The sequence below is a fragment of the Saccostrea echinata genome, unplaced genomic scaffold (assembly GCF_033153115.1).
Source record: "Saccostrea echinata isolate AGI-Se365-2 ecotype Australia unplaced genomic scaffold, CSIRO_AGI_Sech_v1 ptg000062l, whole genome shotgun sequence".
NCBI lineage: Eukaryota > Metazoa > Mollusca > Bivalvia > Ostreida > Ostreidae > Saccostrea > Saccostrea echinata.
In genome coordinates this window covers 4,755,876-4,781,415 of record NW_026889811.1, presented here as the reverse complement: position 1 = coordinate 4,781,415, position 25,540 = coordinate 4,755,876, and the positions used below count along the sequence as shown (strand labels likewise).

General features: G+C 31.7%; 2 protein-coding genes and 1 long non-coding RNA gene across 3 annotated transcripts; all 3 read left to right on the top strand.

Annotated features, from left to right (window-relative positions):
• LOC133175363 (uncharacterized) lies at nucleotides 1–20,351 on the top strand. Its single transcript, XR_009719271.1, has 3 exons — nucleotides 1–10; nucleotides 20,041–20,204; nucleotides 20,304–20,351. It is a non-coding gene; the product is annotated as an uncharacterized LOC133175363 (long non-coding RNA).
• Nucleotides 14,635–19,949, top strand: LOC133175245 (sushi, von Willebrand factor type A, EGF and pentraxin domain-containing protein 1-like). Its single transcript, XM_061310347.1, has 9 exons — nucleotides 14,635–14,755; nucleotides 15,170–15,355; nucleotides 15,539–15,790; nucleotides 15,887–16,087; nucleotides 16,226–16,447; nucleotides 16,548–16,729; nucleotides 16,828–17,110; nucleotides 19,503–19,598; nucleotides 19,756–19,949. The coding sequence occupies exons 1-9, from the start codon at nucleotides 14,635–14,637 to the stop codon at nucleotides 19,947–19,949; spliced, it is 1,737 nt and encodes a 578-aa protein (XP_061166331.1).
• An 83-nt stretch (nucleotides 20,352–20,434) lies between the features above and the next one.
• Nucleotides 20,435–24,372, top strand: LOC133175312 (neurogenic locus Notch protein-like). Its single transcript, XM_061310407.1, has 8 exons — nucleotides 20,435–20,480; nucleotides 22,016–22,246; nucleotides 22,337–22,507; nucleotides 22,588–22,791; nucleotides 22,971–23,228; nucleotides 23,400–23,582; nucleotides 23,961–24,155; nucleotides 24,281–24,372. Exons 2-8 carry the CDS (start codon nucleotides 22,129–22,131, stop codon nucleotides 24,370–24,372), a joined length of 1,221 nt encoding a protein of 406 aa, XP_061166391.1. The 5' UTR covers nucleotides 20,435–20,480; nucleotides 22,016–22,128.
• The last annotated feature ends 1,168 nt before the right edge of the window (nucleotides 24,373–25,540 follow it).

The following is a 25,540-nucleotide window of genomic DNA, read 5'->3' as shown; positions in this document are numbered from 1 at the left end:
CTGAAACAGTGTCAATTGGAAAAATGTTTAATTATCCGTAGAGTAAATGAATAATAATTTATTTGTAACAGACTTGTAATTCTTTGTCACATATATTTAATTAAAGTAGAAGCTTACTAAAATATTTATGGTATTATTCATCACCCCACAGTGGCACTAAAATAATTCCCATAAAATGAATGAGGCTGACTTTAAATTGCTTTCTGATTTTTTTTTCCTGACACAATCGTATGTTTAAATGACTTAGGAAATCTGTTGTAGAAATATCCAGATCCCAGAAATATCTGAACAAAAGTGAAATCTACATCAGACGAGAAAGCTTTTTCAAGTCCTAACAGTTTCCTAGTCAGTACTTCATGTTGAATGTTTCACATAACTTTTTTTTTTATTTTTAAACGTATGGCCCGATTTTCCTACATAAAAAATCATATATAATGTTCAAACTATTTTATCTATTCTAAATAAAACCTTTTTAATGACATTGCCCCGAAGTTTTTAAACGCAAGAGCTCTTAAACCATAAAGGCTTGACCTGCTTTTATGACAATAGAACTTCAGAAGAAGGATATCTAAGATAAGTCCACCAAATTTAATTTATCTAGTACGCTATCGACAGAAGGTACCTAGGAAACATGTGCATCTTGATGAATGTCAAAAAATATTTTAGGATCAGTCTTAAAAAAGTCAACTTAAACTGATATTCTTTAATGTTACAGGGACAAACCTCAGAAACCAGGAAACCACTTCATTTCAAGTCATTTATAATGAAAAATCACATTATGTATTTTTAATAAAGATCAACCATGTAAACATCCCCTAGTGAACGTATGAATTATTTGCTGTGTCAATGTGACATAAATACCACTGATGACATACAGTTTTCAAATATTTGATTGATTGATTGTTGTTTTACATTTGTTTCCATTTCAAGAATTTTTCAATCAAATGAGACATCACCAAATACAGGTGAACAGCTTCAAATTTAGACCTTTTCTCTGTATTCAGTGCCATTGTGCAGTGAGGGTTCTTTATCGCACCAACGCCTACCGTGATCTTGGAATATAAATCAAGATTTCGCATATATTGCTTATTAATCAGATTATTATGATGCAAACGCTTCTTAAAAAGAATCTACATTAAAACACTCCTATAGTGAGGTGCCAGCGTTGAACAATTTTCATTCGTTAGAAACGTCATTTGCAGGGTTCTCCATGGGCCGTTTCACGTGGCCCCGCCACAGTTAAATTCACTAGCGCCACAGTTCCGCCACAGTTAAAATATTAGCGCCAAAGTATGATCTTCGTCGTCAGTAAGATAAATTCATAGATATATATAAATTTATTAATTAAATAAACTTAATTAAAACTCTTAATTATGTACCGTAAAGGCATGTTTCAGTTTCTAATGAAGATGATTCCAACTGAATTTTAGAATACCAATTAATCCATTGCTTTCATAGTTTTACAGATAACCACATGTAAGTTTCTAAAATTGCATTGGCACGACGAGTCAAAACATCGTACGTGTATCGATCGTAAATATTCATGAATTTTTGTAATGTTAAAAAAGAAGAAGGTACGGTTATAGCTTTATTGTGCCCTAAAAATTTGTTGTTTTCAAACGGTTTTGAAACTGGCTTAAATTTTAGTTGAATATATGACTGAGATAAATCAGGAAAGAATATGGCATGAAGGAGTACCATCCTTGGAATATGGAGTCATTAACTTGATGCACTTCTCTATATTCAAGAGAAAAAATCCTCAAATGACCCATTTCAAGGGTTATTTTCCTTTTAAAAAAAATAGTGTCCACAGCCGTCGCCCACTTTAATTTTCGGATATGTTGTGTAAAATTCTTTGAAAAATCACACATCTCAAAATCTTTGTGGGCGATGCCTGTGGACAATATTATCTGAAAGAAAAGTTCATTGAAAATTTGTGTCTTCTGCAACTTTTTAAGAAAATACGGGAAAATGTACAAGTTTATGACGTCACAATTAGTATTTAGAAGGTCATGTGAGAAAAATGATTTGTATGATCTTTCTGCATGGAATTTCAATGATTTAGAAAGCATGAGTTTTAATTTTTTACATCACTTTCGTTTTAAAGAAAAACACAGTGCAAGATATGTATTGAAACTGTACCTTGTTCTTAACAAATAAACTGTACCTTGTTCTTAACAAAGAATACATCCACCAAAATATACAAGTTTAAGATACTTCAGACTAATAATTGCAAATATATATACTTGATGTATATATATATATGACTGTTGACCTACCAGAATTTCGTCTGTCCTTTAATAAACTCGGCTGGTAAACAATATTATTTTTTAAATTAGGGTTAAAGGCTAGAAAGTTTTAATTACTGGTACTATTACATGTATTTTCAGATTCTGTAAGCTGATAATTGTTTATTTATAAATACCTATGCGTATGGAAAGTGGGTGGGTATTTTGCCACAGTAAACATATATTTCGGAAACATCCTAATTTTTGTTTTAGACCATGTTTTATTTATCAATTGTTTTTATTATTGAATTTATCAATCATATCTCCAATTAGTTAATACCATTAATTAATTTGTGTATTAAACTACTGATTCATAGAGGCACTGTGTTTGCAATTTGTTTCGTGGTTCCTTCGTAAATTCGGTCGCAAAATGACCGCAAATATTGGCGCATCGCGTAAGTCTTGCGCCACAGTTAAATCTGAAATGATAGAGAACCCTGATTTGTAATATTCGATACATTGATTGAATGTTTTGAAACTACATAGAATAAAAACCACTTTGCTAATACTTCGAATTCCTTTATAAAAATTATATTCGATGTACCCGGATTTTACTATAAATTTAAGCTTGTTAAGTCCGTTACCGATCAGAATAAGACTTTGTTACAATAAGGGGTAAAGGTTTAATATTGGATAATACAAAGTAAATATTTTTAATGAATCTTCACCAGAATAGCAGGGTTACGATTATTCATACTGATTTTTAAGTAATGGAGTTTAATTTTTGAAAACTCGTGAGGACATGAAAATTCCCCCATTTAGATATTTATAATGAGATATAGCTTACTCTATACCGGTGTCTAGGAAAGTTTCGCATTGGTTTGGTTTTTTTTTTTCTCTCCAAAATTGGGACAATGTGGTAGACATTTTTTTCTGCATCGATTATACAGCTGTATATACAGACGATAATGGAACAGCAAAACTGTACAATAAAAAATAATCAGATTTACAGTATTTACCATGTTTTATTACCTATATTCTGATCAATTTATTGTAAAATAAAACTATTGACAAATAAGTTGATTCGCAAATTCTATAGTTGATACAATGACCTTGTTAGCAAATATATCCTATCGTTAAGTTGAAAGTGTTGACTCAAGTTTTCCATACACGTTTTAGGGCATTATTTTCACACTGAAATGTATAAGATTTTTTTTTTCGTTCACGATTATGACAAAGAGCACATGGTGTATTGACCGGTTGACAAGGGATGCTTACTCCCCCATGTCATCCTACCTCTGATGTGTTTAAAGGTCTGTGTTGGCTCTGCTCCCAATTTAGATTGTTCCAGTGGACTTTTGAGGTTGATTACTATTCGTTATTTTCATATTTCATCTATAGAGCACCAGAAGTCATATTAATATTTTCTGCATATCTTTGATATTCCTTCACATTTCACATCTAGTAACCGATCTGCTCGAAGAAATTGGTCTTAATTGTTCTTCTTGAAATCCAATTTAGACTCCCAGTTTACCTTCTAAGGATGAAATTCTTCAAAATCACGTTTTAGTTCCTAATACTCTTAACATACCAGTCACAATTTACCCTATCTATTCTCTTCATGTAAGTCCTAACAAACAAAGATTTATGCAGTTTCCAGCAGATGATCGACCAAGCCCCTATTTTCACACCTTACAAAAATACTAACTGCTTTGAAGGAGGCACTTCAGCCGTATTATGCTACATGTTCAAGAGGTGGTAGTAAATCAATTTAATTTGGATTTTCAAAAATTCAACGAACTTTTCTTTCTTAGCAAACCTGTTTTTATTCCCATGAAGTAGAATTTATTTTGATAAACTTCTTCATGAAAAAAAAAGATATCTATGGCTTCAATTCCACATTTAGTCATTTAAATATATCGGTGAAGTTTGATCAGTTAACAAAAGTTACTTTCATTCATATGTCTACTCGATATATCGCAGTGAACTCGAAATAATAGACCCAGAGAGTGTCCCATATCTGTTTCATATTTGGATGTTTTACTGACTATAGAAGATAATGGTCAACTAGCTAACAACTAAACAAAAGAAATTTCAACTAGTACTTTTACACGTAATGTTAAGATAAAGAAAAAAAATCATGCCAAAAAGTCCTATAAAACAATACAATTGTAAACAGAGCAAACTCGGACTTTTGTAAACATTGGAGGTGGGGTCAGATTCCGTGGATGAGTAAGCATCTCCATGTATCTCTGTCACACTCGCCTAATGTCCTGTATCATGAGACGGAGAAATCCGTAGTCAATTCAGTATGAAAGCAATGACATAAAAAAATTTATGAAAGATCTAACGACAGGTTGTATTTTTAAAGAAGGTCATTGTATAGATACCATAGCGTGAAGCCTTGTACTTTATGTACCTTAAGAATTAAAAAAAAATAGATGCATATTTTATATCTAGAATACATTATTTATCTCATGACTAGTCATAAATTATTTCATTGAACTTTTATTTTTGAATAAAAATATGAGTGTACTTTATTTTTGACATTATGGAAATATCCTTATTTTTATCCATGCAAGTTCACGAGGAATTGATTTGCGTTCCTATTTGTTAAGAATCTTAAGGGAAAATTATTCATGTAAATATCCATGTTTGATCAAATCATGACCCCAAGATCTAAGCTGGGCTTTTTTCTCTTATATAGCAATATGTTGATGAAAAATCTTCAAACATCTTATAAAGAACAACAGGAACTTGGTTAGTCATATTAATTCATATCAATATTCTAGGCAAATCATCCAGCGTAGAAAATTTTTTTCCGCATAATGGGTCAATTTTTTGCATGAATCTATAGGAAATAGTGATTAAAAATATCAAAACAGAATTTTACTATAACTCATTACATTAAATCTTTAATGAACAAGCATCATTTATTGTGAATTCAAGATTTTTTCAATACATGAACCCTGGGGGTTAGGGTGAGGCTTCAATAGGGGTGTACTTTTGACATGAGAAAACATATGTATAGTAAAACATGTTTTTAAGACCTCACCTAAAGAAAATCAAAACCTCAACAAGTCATCCGGATATATGAGCATCTTCATGAAGCAGACTGAGGTTTTATTCATATTGTGATCATCATGTTAGGGTTAGACAATAATAGACTGTAAAAGATGTACGAAAATATACGACAATAAGTACATGTAATATTATAAATTAAATCTTAATTTTTTGTTTACTTTTTTCGTACCAAAGGAAATATGACAAAAAAAGGAAAAGGAGAAAGTTTGGATTTAAATGTGGGTTCGTGGGTCAAAGGTCGTGGGTTCAAGCCTCGACCGCGACACACCTCGAAAAAATACGCAGCAACTTTTCCTTCGCCAAACGCTCAGCACTATGAAGTGAAATTGTTGGTTTTTCTGATGAAACCTTACAGGGGTTTTAAAGCCCGATATGTCAGGCGTAGCCAAGCTAAAGATCTCTCACTGCTAACATGGTCCATAGTGCCAAATAAAAGTCTAAATTTGGATCGCTTCACCATCATACGGTGACGTCTCATAAGTGAAATAACCTTAAAAGGAACGTAAAACATCAAGAGTCTATCGGATGAATAAAGAAATAATAGCAAATTATCTTTGTCTCTTAATACGTAAGTCACTGAGTATTTTTAAGTTTAATATTTCAAAATAGAGCTTTCCTAATAAAATTTAATAATGATAAAATTGCTCCAGGGGGTTTTATAAACATAGTTATATCACCACCAGGAGATGCTTACCTACTTAAATCCTTATTATATGATTACGTGATATTGTAATTTTTCATCAATAGTTAGATTAAATAAAATTCTTACTACCTGTTAGATTCACAAGCAATAAAGAAAATCAATTTAAAGTGACTTTTTTAAAGACCGAGCTTAGAGTATTTCTTAATATTTGATATTAACATTTCATAAAGCTGCACATGTTTCCTCAGAATATCAAAATAGAAGTTATCTGTCAATGGCATAGATAAATTAGGACGCAGGCTTATCCTAGATACCCTTGCATCGACGTTCCACTATCACAAAAGCAGGACAAGTCTTCCTGGTTTAAGAACTCTTACATAGACAGGCTTAAGAGCAAATTTATAATTTAAAAGATAAATCACGATAAACACCTCAATATTGTTTGCTGAACAAAATATTGCAGATTTATTTGTCTTCATTTGAAGTAGTATGATAATTTCTGATATTTTTTACTACAGCTTCAAGAAAGGTAAGTTTCATGTTCGATTCTTTACTCATAAATATTTTGAAAACATTTTGGTATATTTACATTTCCAAGTATTTTTCCTTAAGATTCTTTGCAAATTAAAATATTGTTCATATTCTCATGAATTACCATGAGATGAGCATGAATATCTCTATTGTTACGCCATAATATCGCACTTGAGTCAAAACTATAGTGCAAACTGTTTTGCTTCAAAAATGACAGTTGAATGAATGGCGTATCTTGTGAAAACTCATAAAAAAATAATGTAACTAAAAGAAATGATTTTTTTTTGAAAATTCATGAGATACATGAACTACGACGCTACACGCCGGCATATTTATCATGAAGCGCTTACGCGCTTCATGAAATATGCCGGCATGAAGCGTCATAGTTCTTGTCCTCACGAATCTTTAAAAATAAATTCTTAAATGTTTATTGTATCAATAATTACCAAACACATTCATATATGTTTTGTTATTTCTTGTTTAGTTCCTCAATTCTTTAAATCAGAAAAAGTAAATATATTCAATAAATTTATTCATAATATTACAAGAAGGGTGGAATAGGAAAATAATATCGAAAAAAAAAAATCCAATATTTCAGACCAAAGCAATGGCATGTTACCTATTAGAGTTGCAGTTTGAAAATATCCTATATTGCAACGACTTCTTTGTGCACAGCGATATTCCAAAACCCCACGATGTACTGCAAAATGGCACAGTTTGTATGATAGAATGTATCAATGCACAGCTGAAGTCGAATCCAGTTCTTTGCTTAAATGGTAGTTGGGTGCCACAGTATAATGAGAGAGGTACTGCTATTTGAATTTACCCATTCATTGAATTTAGGTACATGCATTATTTTTCTTCCAATTTGATTGAAGCTATCCTTTTGAAATCTGTTTTTAATTTCAATTTTTGTAATATAATTTAAATTAAAACATGAACAAAGAATTTGAAGGAATTATCTCTTTTGTCCATAAATTTATAAAATTTAGATTATTGAAGGACTGTATTTAAGTTTTTTTAAAATCTGTTTTAAATTTTAACAGAATGCAAGAAACGGATTACTACAAATTTAGATAGGAAACGGCGAAACATATTTCTTAATATAGTTCGATTCTTCGTCTGTTTATTTGGAGGATGCCCTCGAGGTGAATTTCTAATCGCTCGATTTGAAATAGGGTTCTTGGATCAGTTAATATGTTAAAAATAATTTCTAAGTCCTTGAAGATAAATCAAAATAAAACTTTCAGATAATTCACCACCAAAACTTTATTGTCAATCACCACCACCATTGACGGCAGATAAAGGACAAACTTACACGAAGGCAACATGGACAGAACCGACAGCTAAAGACAATCGTGGAAACAGGATCAGGTTATCTTATTATAAGTCACCACAAAGATGAATAATCATGTTGTCATCCTCTTAAATTTCATCAAAAAGGATCGTATCATGTTAAAGAATTCAATTCATTTAATTTACTTACTAGTGTCTACATTCATGTTTTAATGATTTAATTCGTATATTATTCCCACTTTTTATTGGAAAAAACCCCAGATGTTTTGCAAAAAAGTTAATAGTAACTATTTATGTACAAGGTTCCAAACTTCTGAATTTTTCATTACTTTGTAGGTACATGTTTATAATATTGATTTTGTAATAAGTAAGGATATCTGTACACAAAATCACTTGTTTGCCAATTAAGCCTCTTTTTCGAAATATTTGTTGGAGATGTTTTATGGGACATGTCTCCTGTTGTAAAACTGTTATTTTTAGAAATTTACCTTTATAAATTTCAGCTTTGAGCTCACAATTTCATGATAATCAAATTGATTTTTTTAGTGTTCTTCGAATATCAGGACCCAGGTCAGGATCGTATCTTTCTGGAACATCAATTGTTAAGTATTCTGCAACAGATTCATACGGACATCATGGCTTTTGTCAAATATCAATTCATGTGCAGGGTAATTCATTCTTTGCATAGTGACTTTCAAGTACAATGTGAAAGAAGTTTTGAAAACGTTTATTTATTGGTTTCTTTTTGTTATTTTGATTTTTTCTCCTTTTTGTCAAAAGAAGGTTATGTTAACCTCCTCTCCCAAATGTAAGTAAATAAATAAAAAAATAAATTAAATAAATATATAAATAATAATAATAAACCAATAAATATTTTCTTTGCACGAAAAAATTGGACATCTGTTCTGTACATGTTCATGCTGCATGCATCCCTCCCCCTTCATAACATTTATTTAATCTTACTGTATACATAGAGGATATTCAATGTTTTGTACTTGGATATGGAATTTATTTCACAAGTGGAACAGGAATTTTTGATATTTTCACGGCTGCGAATCACGAGTGAAAATATTCAAAAAAAATCCTGTTTTACAAGTGAAATAAATTCCATATACGTCTACAAAACATTGAATTTTCTGTTTAATACATTCTCTTTGATTTTCCCTTTGCCTCTGTCTTTAATTAACACAATGTCATAGGCCGTGACGTCATAGTTGAGACGTCTTAGATTAGCAATTGTTAGATTGAAAACATTGTAACATGGATTTTACCGACATATTTTGGAAAAAATTGGCAGTTGGTATCCTTTCATACTGTGAGAGAATATCGCTTTTATTCAATAAATAAATCAAAGTATTTCACTGTTGAAAATGTAATAAGAGGCATATACAATAACGGATTCTACTCTCTATTTGTCTCCGTTTGTTTAATCTCTTGCAAGGTTGAGTTAAATAGAGGATATTAAATGTTTTGTAGATGAATATGGAATTTATTTCACGAGTGGGACAGGATTTTTTTATATTTTCACGAGTGCGAAGCACGAGTGAAAATATCAAAAAATCCTGTCTCATGAGTGAAATAAATTCCATATTCATCTACAAAACATTGAATTTTCTGTTTATTACATTTTCTTTGATTTTTCCTTTGCCTCTGTCTTTTCTTAACACAGTGTCATAGGCTTGACGTCATAGTTGAGCGGTTGAAACGTCATAGCATAGCAGTTGTGAGATTGAAAACATTACATAGCACGGATTTTAGCAACTTATTTGGGAAGAAATTTGCAGTTTTAGCTCTATCAAGATGTATTGTTACTATCTCTATTTTATGACAGGCCAGAAATTATTTTTTACTTACTTTGATATCCTTTCACACTGTGAGAGAATATCATTTTGGTATCCTTTCACACTGTGAGAGAATATCACTTTTATTCAATAAATAAATCACAGTATTTCACTGTTGAAAATGTAATAAACTAGGATATTTGCAGAATTAATTTAATGAGTTGTGCTAAACATGACTACCAACCTAGAGTACTAGATTAGAGTATTAACACAGCAGTACGTAACGGTAGAAATATATCTCTTTCTCTATTTTCATAAGAAATTCTATGAGAATGCAACTTTTTATTGAGTGAAATGCCCAAGAAAAAAGTGAAAAGTAAATAATACCTCATTAACGAGGTCCAGCCTACTTGGTCTGCGCATACAGTGTAGGTTTCACCCAGCGTTGTTTCAGACGCGTCACGGTACCCTTGATCGCCGTAACAATTGCATAAAATAACGTTACAGTAAAAATTAAGTCAAATTGCGCTAAAATAATTCGCTATTCTTGTATACCTGGTGCATGTAGAAAGCTCACTAATTCTGGCATTTCTATCAATTCTTATGTTTCCATAAATACACGTTTTAATTAATTTGCAATTATTATTATTTTTTTATTATTAATATACAATACAACAATCATTTGTTGATATTAAATGAAATTAAATTGGACTTATAAAGTACCTTAGATAAAATTTCAAGTTTTATTTTTGTGTTTTTATATGCCTCTTTTCACTATAATAAAGGCTACCCCAAATTTTTAATTTTAGCTCAAGTGGGCTTTTCTGATCAAAGAGTGTCCGGCGTCCGTCTGCCGTCCATCGTCTGCGTCTGTAAACTTTTCACTTTTTGACTTCTCCTCAGATCAAGAATCACTGGGCCAATTTCAACCAAACTTGCCACAAAACATCCTTGGATGAATGGGATTCAAGTTTGTTCACAGGAAGTGCCGTGCACTCTTTCAAGGGGAAATAATTAAGAATTAGTGAAAATTTGGTGGCATCTTTTAAAAATCTTCTTTTCAAGAACAACTGGGTTAGAAAATATAAAACTTATGTGAAAGCTTTATTATATATTTCAGATTCCAATTTGTCATATCATAACCCCGGGGGTATGTAGGTAGGTGCCACAAGAGGTGTCCAACGTCTTACACAGAAATAATATAAGAAATGTCTTTAAATTTTTGTTCTCGAGAATAGCAAAGCCATGATTAGTTATATTATTACAGAAGTATATCCTCAGATATTGTAGATTCAAGTTTGTTCAAATCATGACCCCTGGGGGTAGTGCCGAGTCACAAAAGCGGGTCAAGGTTTACATAGGTGTGATGGTTAAGGGGCATTTGAGTAAAACGTATTGAAACTTCAAATAGTGGGAGTACCTGGCAACCCTTGGAATAGACTTGTCTAAGGGTATATAAGGCAAAGCTTTGGGAAACTCAGGTATTCAGAAGGTAGCTGTAGAAGTTGGATGATGAATCAGCAATAAAGAAGTTAAGGTATTCCATCCTAACAAAAGAGTCAATGAAATTGAATACATAACAGATGGTAGATGTTATATACTCAGTATATTTAGACATAATTCCCATTTATTACTTTGTGGATGTAAGAGTGAGATGTGTCCTAATTTATGACCACGAATTTTGGTAAGAGTTATCTCCCTCTGTTTTGAATTAATAACAAAATCAATATTAAGAAACTTATCTAGTAAAATCGTTTTTAATTGTCATTCTATTTCTAATGTGTTTTAGAGAATTTTTCAACTACAGTATTTATTGATATTCTTATTATTTGAATTTTTATTTTCAAAAAAAATGCTCCATAGACTTCAGGGCAATCTTTGTTGAGTACTTAGTGCTTAGTTAATTACATTTTTGATAATTTCTCTTGGTAAATCCTTTTCTACTGCAAAATGCTTTAAATTAATATCAGAGTATTATGTATGTGATAGACATTTAAGGATAGAGGATGAAAAATCTTAAGGGTAAGAGCAAAATAAAAGTATAAAAGTTATAAACACCAGTGGCAAGTGTCCTGGGGGAATTGTTGTTAAGCTCTGGGTGTAGTAAATCTGAAGAAGATTGAAACAACTGGCTCTTATCTATCAATGGGAACCTAGGGGAGAAACACGGTGAAAGTAGTACCTTACCCAGTCCCCATCACTAGATAAGACAAAATTTAAATACTGTGTAATATACACTCAGACAGAGCTGTCTTAATAATCATTCTAATCATTAATTCAGAGAAAAAGGAAAACCTATATATCCCTTGTAAGAACCTGATCTTACCATTACATAAGAAATATCTTTGAAATCTTCTCCTCTAGAACAACTAAGCTACTGTTAGTCATATTAATACAGAAGTAACCTGTATACTTGCATGGTAAGAAAGCTTCTTTTGTCTTCATGAACTTTATAGAAATTATCATATTCTTCTGCAAAGGAATTTGCGAGAAATACAGCCGTTCTTTGCTCGAGTAAGACTGAGTCAACCATTTTTTGTCATAAGTCACCTATATATTGACGTCATTTTCACATTGTGACATCACAAGCACGGAGCAAAACATTATATAACATCTGCTATTTATAGAACATGTGTGCCGGAGCAAAACATTATATAACATCTGCTATTTATAGAACATATGTTTGACTATATGTGTGCCAAATTTCATTCTGATCTGAATTGTGCTTTTGTAAATATAGAGATAGTTCACGAACTTATTAATCACCCCTCGTAAATTTAAGTTTGTCCCCCCCTTAAAACTTTTCAATCTGCTTCTCCTTAGCCAGTGTGCTCAGATGAGCAGCTGGGCCTCTTGTTTAAATGAGGAATGGATATTACAAGATATGTGTGAAAAGCAAAACATTTCACAATTTAGTTTTTTTTCAATTTGACAACTCCATTGTTTTGAGGTGTTTTAGCATAAAATTATCTGTAAAACCCTTTTCCATATTTTGAAAATGGCCCCATTCCACTACAATCAACTCAAGGTAACAAATTTCATACAAATTTAAATCTAAAATTCAATATTTTAGATATTTGTCGGTCCGTTTTCGTTATTTCCAACTAGATTGGGCCTCGTTAAACCAAATTGAAATGCAATGGGCCCATTTCCCTTCTGACAACAAAATATCATTCCAATTGCACTTGAAATTTCGAAATGTGTGGAATAAAAGGATAAAATCAAATCAGCAATATCTGCTATTCTAAACTACGAATGTCATAGAATATTCGAGTATACTCTATTTTTGCTCGTTTATACCGCCTATCGACTCAATATTTAAAGTCAGTTACTCATTCAAAATAAGCTATTTAATAGTTATGAAATTCTAAATTCAAGTCAATATAATGAATGATTTTTTTTCTTCAACTGGTTTGTTGGTATCAAAATTTAAACACTCCTCTAAGTGAATTTAGATGTAGTTTTTTACAAAAAAGAACGAGGGCGCTATTGATTGGCATTCAGCAGGAATCTGGGCGCACTTGAAAAATGAAAATTTCATTGACCTGTTACATGAAATTTTAGAATTCTTTTGATGTATCGGGCTCCTGTGAAATAGGAAAGGGTAATATTTTCCCGATATTTTATTTTGATTTGCTAAAAAAGAATTTGAAAATTGGCTAGATGAGTCATTTGATACAAAATGTTACATTTTCAAACACGTTTTTCTAAAAATTTGCTACCTCTGGGTCATCTCTCCATGATTTTGAAACGTTATTTGTATGCATTTTAATGCAAAGAAACTAACAAACATTTGTAAAACATGGAGAGAAGACCCAGAGACGATAAAAAATGAACTTTTTCCAAAAAAATTCTGATGTGTAAATGCGGTGCTTCATTGTCGCTTTAAAAACCATTAAGTATGTGTAGCGGTGATAGCTCAGTAGTATGCGTTATCCGTCCAGTGCAATGAAAAAGAAATATTTTTGGTTCGATCCTCGCATGGAGCGTTAATATTTTTTTTTTTAGTACAAACAATCAATTCGTTTGTTTGTTTAATTTTATGTACTGATTTATTTTTAAATAGATACATTCTGGTTCTGTTGCACCGAAAGCGAAAGCAATTCTTCCAACCTACTGATACTTAGTTATATACATGTAGTTACATTCGTTACTAAGTTTTACATGTAGTAATCATTAAGATAAGTGGACTGATATATTAATTTGACAAAGTATTTCAAGCTAAATAAAACATTTTTCCATGTGCGTAACTTTGTAGAGTATGTCCAGCTGTGGTCAGTCGACCAAATCGTAGACATTTAAACTATAAATGTTTCGTACGCTTTATTCCTGCAGATCATTCGCCAAACACGCCCATCTTCTTTACATACTTAAGTATCATTTAATTTTAAAAGATAGATGTGTGCGTATATTGGTATATATTTTTCTTTTTAATGCCATATATTTCAACTGATTTTATAATCGGCTATTGTTTGTACAGAACTGTTTTTATATGTCTTGATAATAAGTACACTTTGACTGTTTACCAGTCATGGGTTAAAACTTTCGATTGAATTAGAAATGCTCAAATGGATTCAAGTGAACGATTCATTACATGTATTAACGTCTGGAAAAAAATGGGAAGCCATAGGATATGACGAAGTGTATTAACTAAAGATAAATTATGCGGTAAAAAATAATTTTGACTACTAAGTAGATACTTATGCTAAAAAAAAGTTGTATATAAATATTGACATCCCTTTTTCTAAACACTTGATGTATAAAAATACATATTAGATTTACGGTATATATATATATATATATATATATATATATATATATATATATATATATATATATATATATATATATATATATATATATATATATATATATATATTAGAGAATGCTCAAGTGGTCTATTCAGATAGTAGTAGAAAACATGGATGCTTTAATATACAATTGTGATCAAGTATACTAATAATATATTATTTCCTTAAGTTCATCAGTTTTTATTTTTATATCAGTTAAACGATGCCCATGGCCCAAGAGTGTTAAAAACGGCTATTTCATATGTCATCCTAGTAACGAAATGATTTATGGAACGACATGTCGATATGGATGCTACAAAGGCTATCAACTTATGGGAAATATTCACGAACTACAATGCACAATAGAGGAAGCTTGGTCTTCTATGTCCCCTGAATGTAAAAGTATGTGTTTGAAAAAGACATGTTTATTTTCTCATTTATAAATCATTAATTGATTGATTTTTTTTTCTCTCAGTTATAAGCTGATAAATATTGTTACCTTTCAGCCAGTTCGGAAGCTTTATAACGATAAAACTGAAAATGACAAAGGGCTTTTTTGCAAAAAAGTGGAATATATTCTGTTTCATACATCATAATCATTACTATAGATCGAATCAGACTCTTCATGGCCATATATATATATATATATATATATATATATATATATATATATATATATATATATATATATATATATATATATATCAGGTTAAAATAAGTAATTATTTAATTGGCGAGGCACATTTTTCCACCTTTTTAATACATTGCATGCTGCAGAAAATAAGATTCGATTAAAAAAATATTTGTACTTTTCAGAGATTACATGTCCAGCCTTACCTCCAACTGAGGGTATGTTACACAGAACCTGTACGGACAGTAACAGGTTTGGGAGTGTTTGTACCTACACATGTCCAACAGGTTATGATATTCCATTGTATATGAACAGGGTTCGTGTCTGTGGGGCAGACAGGTATTGGCGAGGAGAGGAACCTGTATGTAAAGGTAAAAGCAGTGGATAATTATGCTTTAAGAATGAATTTTGTCATTGATTTCCCTATTTTAAATTTTCTGCGTAATAATTAAAAAATAAAATATGCTTATAAAATATGAACTAACTATCCTCTACAGCTTTTCGATGCATATAATACAACTTAATTTAGCATGATTTCTTTTAAATTTATTTAGATATTGAACCTCCTAAATTCCAAAATTGCTCAAAGATGGTAGAAGGATATGCTGATAGAAATTCCACGAAAGGAACCATTTTCTGGAGAGAACCAATAGCTACTGATAATTCCCACGAAGTGTTCATTCATAGTAACAGTTCCATCTCTCCCGGAAGTATAGTTGAAGCAGGCGTTTACCATGTGGTATATATGGCCAATGACACCGAAGGAAATAATGCTGTTCCTTGTAAAATCAAGCTTATTATGAAAAGTAGGTTTTTGTCTGTAAGAAAGTTATGTATATTGAAAATAGATTTATTCAAATATTTAGTATTCTTTTTAATATCATAACTTGCCTATTTCACAGTTCTAAAATGTCCCAAAATTTTCGAAAAACCACACCAAAAAGTTATTTGTGAATCTGGAACTAAGTATGGGAGTATATGCAGATTTGAATGTGATTATGGCGCTGTTCTTAATGGAACCAAAGCTGTAAGTTGTGAAAAGTCACCAACTGGTAACTTTGCCATGTGGTCGTGGGGTTCAAGCCATTTGCCATTTTGTAATGGTATGAACATATTTGTTTTAATTTCTCTCTATGGTATACATTTACATGTACTTGTCTTTCAAAGTTGGTACATATAATGTCTGGAAGTTGATAAATTCAAGAAAGCAAAATCTAATGTTATTGGGTTTTTTTCTTCAGTACTTATTACGTGCCCAGAAATCACAAAAATTCCCAAAAACGGTGCTCTTGCATGCGACAATTGGCTTGGTGGACAGTTTTGTCGGATGTTTTGTAAAGCTGGATTTGATGTTCAATCAAGTTTTCGCCTAGAAGAAATGTTGGTTTGTGGAATGTCTTCAGATAAAATGAAAAAAGGGAAATGGCTGCCCTCGGGGTCACTTCCATTACCAGACTGTGCAAGTAATAATAAATAATGTTCGTGTATCACAACGCCGCCATTTTTGTTTTTTCAAATATTTTTAAATACACTTAATGTAAAATGCCACGTAACGTATTTCAGAGACACATAATCCAACTGGTGGAAGTCTTGGAATCCATGCAAATTTTTATTTCAATGGAGATTGTACTAATGAATCCGTAATTGCAGAGATTAGAAAGAAGTTTATTGAAGCTTTAAAGGATTCTCTCTATCAGGATGCATGTTTGATCAATGCAAAAGACTGCACTATTCAAAACGTCAAGGTATTTTATTTATGGATAATATGAAATATTGAAAAAATATACAGTATATGGAAATACAATTTTAATAGGTTTTCCTTTCTGTTCTTGAATTTTACTAGGTTCGATGTGGATTAACAGAACGAAAAAGGTCATCTGATGTTGGAATAGACTTAGAGGTTATTGCAGAATTTGATTTCCAGAACTTTGAAGAGACATTCACAAATTTCAGCCAAAGCTCATCGACAGACATAATGAAAAAATTAGAGTCAATGAAAAGAGAGGGATATTTAAATTTAACACTTCAAAATGGAGGTGTAATGGTACCCGAAGATTTCTCTACCAAAGAAATTACTTTGGCTTGTTCCAATAACACAGTTCCGTCTTTCAGAACGCTTTCATGTGGTAAGCAAAAACAGTTAAAGAGGCTAGGGGGTTGTGGCCATTTTTAGACTATATTGATCTCCTTTAGAAGAAGAGCTCAATATGAAGATATAGAAAATGATCAAATTTTAAAACTAAACTTTTTGAAATTTTTCTTTGCCAAATGATAGTTGACAGCTTAAGATATCATATCTAAAAAATTAAGTTAAATCTGGTGGTTAATTTGTGGTAAATTTGTTGACCCCCAGCCTCCTTAAGGAAAAGATCATTTAAACTGAAAACACATCAAACATGTAATGCGTTTATTATTCAACTTAATTGAATAAAAGAAGAGGATGTTAACGTTGGACCATGCAAATCTGGCATAAATAAAGTGCATTGTTCTGGCAAATATAAGATTACGATTGAAATACTACACTTTAACAGCCATTTTTTTCAATTTCATTGAATACTTTTGTCAATGAATTAATAATGTTTATAATGATTGAAGCATCTTTTCTATAGTTGAATGCGCACCAGGTACTTTTTATGACATTGAGACTAGGAAGTGTCCCCTCTGTCCAAAGGGTCAATATCAACCAAACACTGGACAGACCTCATGCATAGAATGTCCAAAATCTCAAACAACGCGAAATAAAGGAGCACAAAATTTGGATCAATGCACAGGTACATGATTTACTAATATAATTTAATGTTTTAGGTTTTAAAGTTTTGTTTTGATTTGGCCTTCATATAGATGTATATAGTGTAAATCAAAATTATCAAAATCTTCAGACTTCCCCTGTTTCTTATTTTGTTTTGGCTCTCTTTTGATCACCATATTTTTAAGTTATTTTTTGTGTCGCCTGCAAAGCAGATCACTTTACCCGGCGTCTTTCTGTTTGTCTGTCCGTCTGTCAAACCCCATATCTCGAGAACTTAAAAGAGGCATGGATTTGATATTTTGCACATATATTGCTTGGCACTATGGCTTTTGTGGATTTGCTTAGCATATTTAGAATTTGCACTGTTTGTCATAAGACATTATAAAAAATACCAGCATTAAAATCCACTTGACCTTGACGTTTGACTTACTTTGCAAGAAATACCCTGGGCAGTTTAATTTAACTTATGACTTTTGAATTTTGAGAGGCAGTGTTTTGATAATTAGAATCTACACATGTTTATGAGCTCAGTATTTTGATAATTAGAATTTATACATGTTTATGAGCTCATAATGCTGTACTTTGAAACTGTGTCAGGTGATATTCAGTTACATGTACCACATAAACTTAGATTTAAAGGGGCTTAGACACAAATTTGAAGTATTTTCTCAAATTTTCTGTATAATATCATGACTTATATGTTGCTATAGCATTTCACACACGGAAATATAATGAAACACAATTTATCTAGAAATAATTGAAATACGAATTTTAGGACGCGTTTGATTGGCACATCCTTGCACTTTCACAAAGTAAACTCTATCTTTAATACTTAAGAAAAGTAGAAATTTTTTGGTTTATTAATGAAAAATATTTAAAATATAATCCAGCATATTCAGAGTAGATGTATAAGAAAGCAAAACCAACTCACCAGTATTGTCCGTCTGTGCTCAGTGATGTGTGCAGAGTTTAACGAATTGAACACATCCTTGAAACGTAAACTGTTTTGTAAACAGGGCACGAGCTCTTTCATTGTCAATGTTTACGTTTCACGGGGTGTGTTCAATTTTTAAAACTCTGCGCACATCACTGAGCACGGACTGACAGTACTGGTGAGTTGGCTTTGCTTTCTCACATGTCTACTCTGAATTTGCTGGATTATACTTTAAATATTTTTCATTAATACACAACAAAATTTCTACTTTTCTTAAGTATTAAGGATAAAGTTTACTTTGTGAAAGTGCAAGGATGTGCCAATCAAACGCGTCCAGAAATTCGCAGTTTCAAAAATTTGAGAGAATATTAACTTCAAATCCTTGTCTAAGCCCCTTTAAATAGATTTAAATACTATGAAAATACATTGAGATTGGTAATCCACAATGCATAGATGTAGACTGACAATTGCTGTAAAGACAGACTGAAATCTCATTTGGAGGATTGTTGGAAACACGTATTAATAAAATGATTAATAGTTCTTTCTAATATTTTCAATTATTCGTTTAAGGATTAGGGAACCATATTTTCTTTGATTATCAGATTCTATCGCAGTCTTGTACTATCCATGGATGCCATTTTTTCTTTGCAGGCAAATGCATAAACTATCATGCTAATAGTAAATAAAAAGTTGACCACTTTTAGATTTATTTACATCTTTAATGAACCTACAAAGCAGCCGACAGAGGCGTTCCTTGAAACACTCTAGTTATAAAAATTGTTTCAATTTACAACTGTGTTAAATGAACAATCTGTATGAATTTAACATTCAACAGAAGGATGTGACCCTGGAAGCTGGTCTCCAGACGGCACTCCAGTTTGTTCTTTATGTACGGTGGGAACCTACAGCGAGATGTATGGCCAAGATCAATGTATAATGTGTCCAAATTCGCAGACTACCCAACACGAGGGCTCAAAAACCTTGAACAATTGTAAAGGTAATACTAATGCTTAATGGCATCTATTACATTGTAACAACCTTTTAAATTTAATGTTCCGTACAATTATACCACTTTTCACTGTTTACAGATTTCGACATTGTCTTGTTGCATAATACAAGCAAAATAGATAAAGAATTTGTTGTTTCCGAAACGGTAGGGGAATTTATTCTGAAAATGTGGATAAATGTTGTCGGTGAGGAAGGTCTAATGTTAACTCTGGAGAGTCAAAACTTGTCAATCAACTTTAAAATGATAGTGGGTCAGAGCTTTGCGTCAGGGTAAGACATCTTTATTACAATAATTTTCTATGCTGTAGACCGCAAGTCAATGCATCAAAAGTAAATACAAGAAATGATACATTATCTTATTACAGATTACCAAATGATTCTACCATCTACCTGGAAAATAAATGGCATTCTTTGATTTTTCACAAAACCGCTGAAAATTCGGTACACATTTATCAAGACGGATTCTTTCGTTTAAAGCTGGAGTCAACCTTTGTCCTTTTAAAAGGAGTGAATATCATTCATGTAGAAGGTATGGTTTAAAACTAAATGCGAGGTTTTTGAATCCTTTCTTTAAATATTTGTAATGATATGGTTTGTGCACTTAATTTCATTTTTTTTTAATTCGTAGGTAAAAGTGAAATTTCACAGCTACATATTTGGACTGCAAACAGAGAAGTACTGTCTCAATTGTATGAAAGTGGGAAGTCTTGCTTTTGTAACGATAACGGCGATGTGTTAAATTGGAAGCAATTTGAAGAATTACATTTTGAAGACTCGTATAAGCAAATTCCTAGTGAATGTGATGGTAAAGTGACCTTTATAAAAATTTGGTAAAATGCACAATGAATGTATATCCGTATCACGTATTATCATAATTATTATCTTACTTCTCAATGCTTAATTTCAGAAGTTGATTCGTACACATCAAACATGCATTGAAGCATCCATAATATAAACAATTGGTAGTTGATATTGAAAAAAAGTTTTTGAACTATTTTTTCGGGAAAATGGCAATCAGTTGTGTTTCACTTAAACAATGCCAAAGGGCTTTTCTGATCACAAAGTGTCCTGTGTTGGGTTTTCTGTCTACCCGTTTGGCTGTGTTCTGATGTCTGTAAAATTTTCTGTTTTTTTTTTTTTAATTTCTTCCTCAGAATAACTGTGGCAATTTCTGCCAAACTTGTAACAAAACATCCATTGGTGAAAGGGATTCCACTTGGATTTTAAATTAAGAGCCATGTTCCTCTTAGAACATGATGGTGTGATTTAAAATTCCTCTTCTAAAGAACCACTTGATCAGCAAAGCCCAAACATTTGTGAACGCTCTCTGACGCAGTCTAATTTCAAGTTGTTTTTTTTAGTATTCTGGCTTATTTGGTACCATAACATAAATTAACATAAAAGTAGAAATGGAAACTATTTATTATCAAGTACAGCAGGATTACAATAAGTTATATTAATAGGCAAGCATCCAAATTTAATGTTGTTTCACATTTGATATCATGGCCCCAGGAGTTACGGCAGGGCCACAATGGGGAAATCAGACATTTTGGAAAAAATATCTTTTTAAGCATCTCCAGATAATGTACGTTGAATACTGTAAACTAAATACCTGGAGTGGTATTCGGTGGGGGCAACAACAGGGAATTACAGTTTGAATTCGAGTATATATAGTATTTTTTAAGATCTTCTCATTCAGTCCATACCTCTTGGGAATATGGTGGCACCACAGCAAAGATCAAAGTTAAAAATTGGAATGATTAGCAAAACTCTGAAAAATTTCTCAGTGCCAATAGGGCCATAATATTTATTTTATTACCATGCAAGCATTTTACACGAGTGCAAATTCAAATTTATTAAGTCATCGTCCCCAGGGCAGGGTGAGGTTTAAAAATAGTCTAAATGTGGAAGCATCCCAACGTAGAGATTTCAAAGATCTATTCAAATTATGATCGATGGGATTAAATTAGAATTCAAAGGTTTACAAGGAAGATATTTGAAATGAAAGAACAGAGAGAAAAATGTGGACCCTTAAATGAGGGATTAAGTTTAGCATAATTTCAGCTCCAGATCTAGAAGAGCAGGGCTATCGTTGTCAAATTGATATATACTGCATTTACGTTCGGTTATATAATTACCTTTAATGATAGAGCGAGGCCACAATATGGGGTTAAAAATCTACCTGAGAATATAGAGAATAAACTGTTCCAAGGTAGTATTCAAAATCGTATAAAAATCATGATGCAAACAAATTTTTCTGTATACATGTAACAACATTTCTAAGGTGCATTCTGTGATCTTTGTGGCCCATAGACCTCTAATTTTTATTTGTTTTTCCAGATTTTGACGATTGTCAGTCGTATCCTTGTATTCATGGTAAATGCAAAGATTTGTTGAATAATTTTGAATGTATTTGTACCCGTGGATTCACTGGAAGCAAATGTGAAATTAATATGGATGACTGTCAAATGAGTGTCTGTGAAAATAACTCAACTTGCATTGACGGAATCGGTAACTACACCTGTGGCTGTCCAAAAGGCTATAGGGGCACATTCTGCGAAGTTCAAGTTGGTGAGTAAATTTTGCAGATGCATTTTTGAAGAAAATGTTCTGTACATATAATAAGAAATGTTATTTTTTTAAAATGATCAATAATTGAAGTCGATGGTTCATGGAGAAGCTGGGGTGAATGGTCGTCCTGTTCAGTGACTTGTGGAAACGGGACACAACATAGATCGAGAGTCTGCAATGACCCAGCTCCAAATAACGGGGGACTAGATTGCCTTGGTAGCAACACAGAGAGACAGACTTGCAATAACACAACATGTCCAGGTACTTTTGTAACATATTGCGACCTGCTTACTTGGTATAAAACAATGAAATAAGTACTATACTACATAGATTTAATTCAGTTTGCAGCCAGTTGATGGTATCAGAACATGCTCTGTTAGACTGTGTCAACGATACAAAGAACTTGAATTGTACAATTGAGTGTGAAAATGGCTACGATTTTGATCACGAAACAAAACCTTTTTACCTATGTGGTGAGGATACTTTCTACATGTGGGATTTTCAAACCGAAGATAATCCTGATGGAAAGACTCCTGTCTGTTCTGGTAATTGAATAAATCCCATGGTTACATGTAAAAAGACGAATATATTGTAAGCTTTTTGAGCATTTACATGTATTTATTAATGACCAGCTATGTGTATACTCCGTTATTCAGATGAATATTTATTTTATTTTCAATTTTCTATTATAAAACATGTATCAGTCATTTTATTTTTCATGCAGAAATCCTTGAGAGTTCCCAGCTCAGTGTTTCATATTCCGCTTTCTATAAAAATCTTGTGTGTGACGAAACCTTCAAGAAAGCACAGGAAAAAGTAAAATATGCAATAGATAATGGTCTGAAACAGCTAGAATGTTTTCAAAATAGCATATGTTCTAAGGAAAATGTAAATATCACTCCATGTAAACATCGAAACAAGAGGTCGACAGGTGTGGAAAATGTAGGGTTCATGGTAAAAATGAACTGTGATCCTACAAAATGTAAGTTATTTTTCCATTTAACATACACATCATGCACATCGTCTATTATTTAATATATATATATATATATATATATATATATATATATATATATATATATATATATATATATATATATATATATATATATATATATGTATATTTCTTTTTGTAAATTCTTCTTTTTTAAAGATGACTCGGACACGTGTTATGCTAACCTTGTTAATTCTGTGAACAACTTACATGCCTTGGCCATTAATCATTCCATGGATATTGAGGTCTATGGCGAGCAATTTGAAATAGACGTTGAAAAGGCTAACGCACAAAGCGAAGTCAATTGCCCCGAGGGAACTGCAGTCGTCAAATACTATTGTGGTATTTTGGTATTTTAAATATGAAGTTTAATGATCTCTTTAAATCTTGAAATACTAAAATAACTATACACTTGGATTTCATTTTATTTTCATCAGATCGTTTACAAATAGAAATTTATTTTGGATAAAAAAAATTGGAACAGAAATAGAACAATAAAAAATATTGAACTATCAAATGCATACAAAGTAAAAATGATCAAATCTGGACATCAGTGGTTACATAGAAATTGGCCAAACTAGACAAAATTCCGGATTAGACAATATTCTAACCAATAAAATTTATTTAAAGGGACCTAATTTTTTTTTTAATTTTTAAAAACAAGATTTCGGATTTTACACAATCTGGATTAAACAAGTTGAATTTTATTTCCTTTTCCAGTTAAATGTTCTCCAGGGAGATTCTATAAAGACGGCACGTGTGAGAAGTGTGACTATGGTAGTTACCAGGAGAAAGAAGGACAACTGTCGTGTACACAATGTCCACTAGGGCTGACAACTCCTGGAAGAGGATCACGGCACCAACAAGAATGTTCTGTGAAGAAAGTCACTAAAGTCGAAAAAGAATCATCACACTGTATGTGTTGTTATAAAATGTTGGTTTCCTCCTTCATAAACAGGATAACTATGACAACTGAATAAAAGTTATATAATATTTAAATTTTTTATTCAAGAAATTCTTCTTCTTTTTTTCTGTTCCAGATCTATTCATGATAGTTGGAGGGGGTATTGCTGGCTTTCTGTCCTTGCTCTTTATTGCAACAATAATCATAATTAATTGTAAAAGAAGGTAAACTTTAAATAATTACAAATAAATTTATGATGTTAAAATAGAAATATGTTTTATAACTCAGATATACGTAAATCTCTGTAAACTGTTTACATGCTATCAAGAAGTATTTCTTCATTGTAGAAAAAGAAAGGAAACCATCTCCTTGCAGAAAACAAATCCAAAGGAAAAACGTACCTCTTAAAGTTAGTCGAATATTAACTTTAAACAATTCTAAAAGTTATATGTAGACAAAAGTTTCATTTTATATCTTTAAAAGAAATATCAGCACGTGAGAGACAGACTTTGTTGCTTGTATATAGAATTTTGATTTTATTGCCAGTATTTTGTGAAAAAGTCAATATTTGTGTAAATGCCTTCAATTTCTTTTCAGACAACACTTTCAAAAGCAGGGGAAAAAAAAGAAAAAGAAAAACAAGCATATCTGGAAATGACGAACTAAATATTATTACCGTAACGTAACTTTGAATTACAAAGCTTATATGAATTTCTTTTATTTATGTCAGTTTTGAGTTCATGAACTTACTGGGTAAATGATAAAAGAATAACATGTAAATCCTAACCTTTTCAGGAAATTCTTGAATCAACGACGATATAATACATAATCATTGAGAGAAAAGCTCGAATTATTACCATAATTAGATAATCTATTTTAGACCAACTTCAAAAACTTTCACCCTTAGTATAATTACTGTTTTAATTTTTTTCCCTGTTTGAAAACAGAAGGTTAAGGTAAATTAAATCAATAAAAGCTTCTTCTCTTGTCGAAAAACACCATTTTACTTGTACCAGTCTTGTACTAACTTTCTTCTCTAAAACACCATATCTTTAATTTTACCACGAATACGCTTGTCATATATATTTACCGATATATCATAATTATATAGACTAATACAGCACCTGCAGTAGTCTCGCTTTCGACAGACTACTCGAGACATTGACATTGTCTAACAAACCAGCTTGAGAATTAAACTTGCGAGTTATCATTAGGATATATTCGATTGTATACAAGGGTAAGGTTTATACATACTTCGTATGTCAAGTTTTCTTCTCATTGCCATTGGCCAGAAACTGACATTTGTAGCGTAGCGCAAGACAACATCCCTTGTGGTGTGTAAATTCTAAAACACAATATGATTTTTCTAGCATTGGTCTTCCCTATCTTCAAAGAA

Bases quoted from the DNA above. Each gene is read 5' to 3' on its own strand.
- LOC133175245 (XM_061310347.1), top strand. From the start codon at position 14,635: ATGATTTATGGAACGACATGTCGATATGGATGCTACAAAGGCTATCAA. The intron at 15,791-15,886 runs GTAGGTTTTTGT...CCTATTTCACAG, and splicing joins AATCAAGCTTATTATGAAAA to TTCTAAAATGTCCCAAAATT. The intron at 19,599-19,755 runs GTATAATGTGTC...CACTGTTTACAG, and splicing joins GATGTATGGCCAAGATCAAT to ATTTCGACATTGTCTTGTTG.
- LOC133175312 (XM_061310407.1), top strand. From the start codon at position 22,129: ATGGATGACTGTCAAATGAGTGTCTGTGAAAATAACTCAACTTGCATT. The intron at 22,247-22,336 runs GTGAGTAAATTT...CAATAATTGAAG, and splicing joins ATTCTGCGAAGTTCAAGTTG to TCGATGGTTCATGGAGAAGC. The intron at 22,508-22,587 runs GTACTTTTGTAA...GATTTAATTCAG, and splicing joins CAATAACACAACATGTCCAG to TTTGCAGCCAGTTGATGGTA.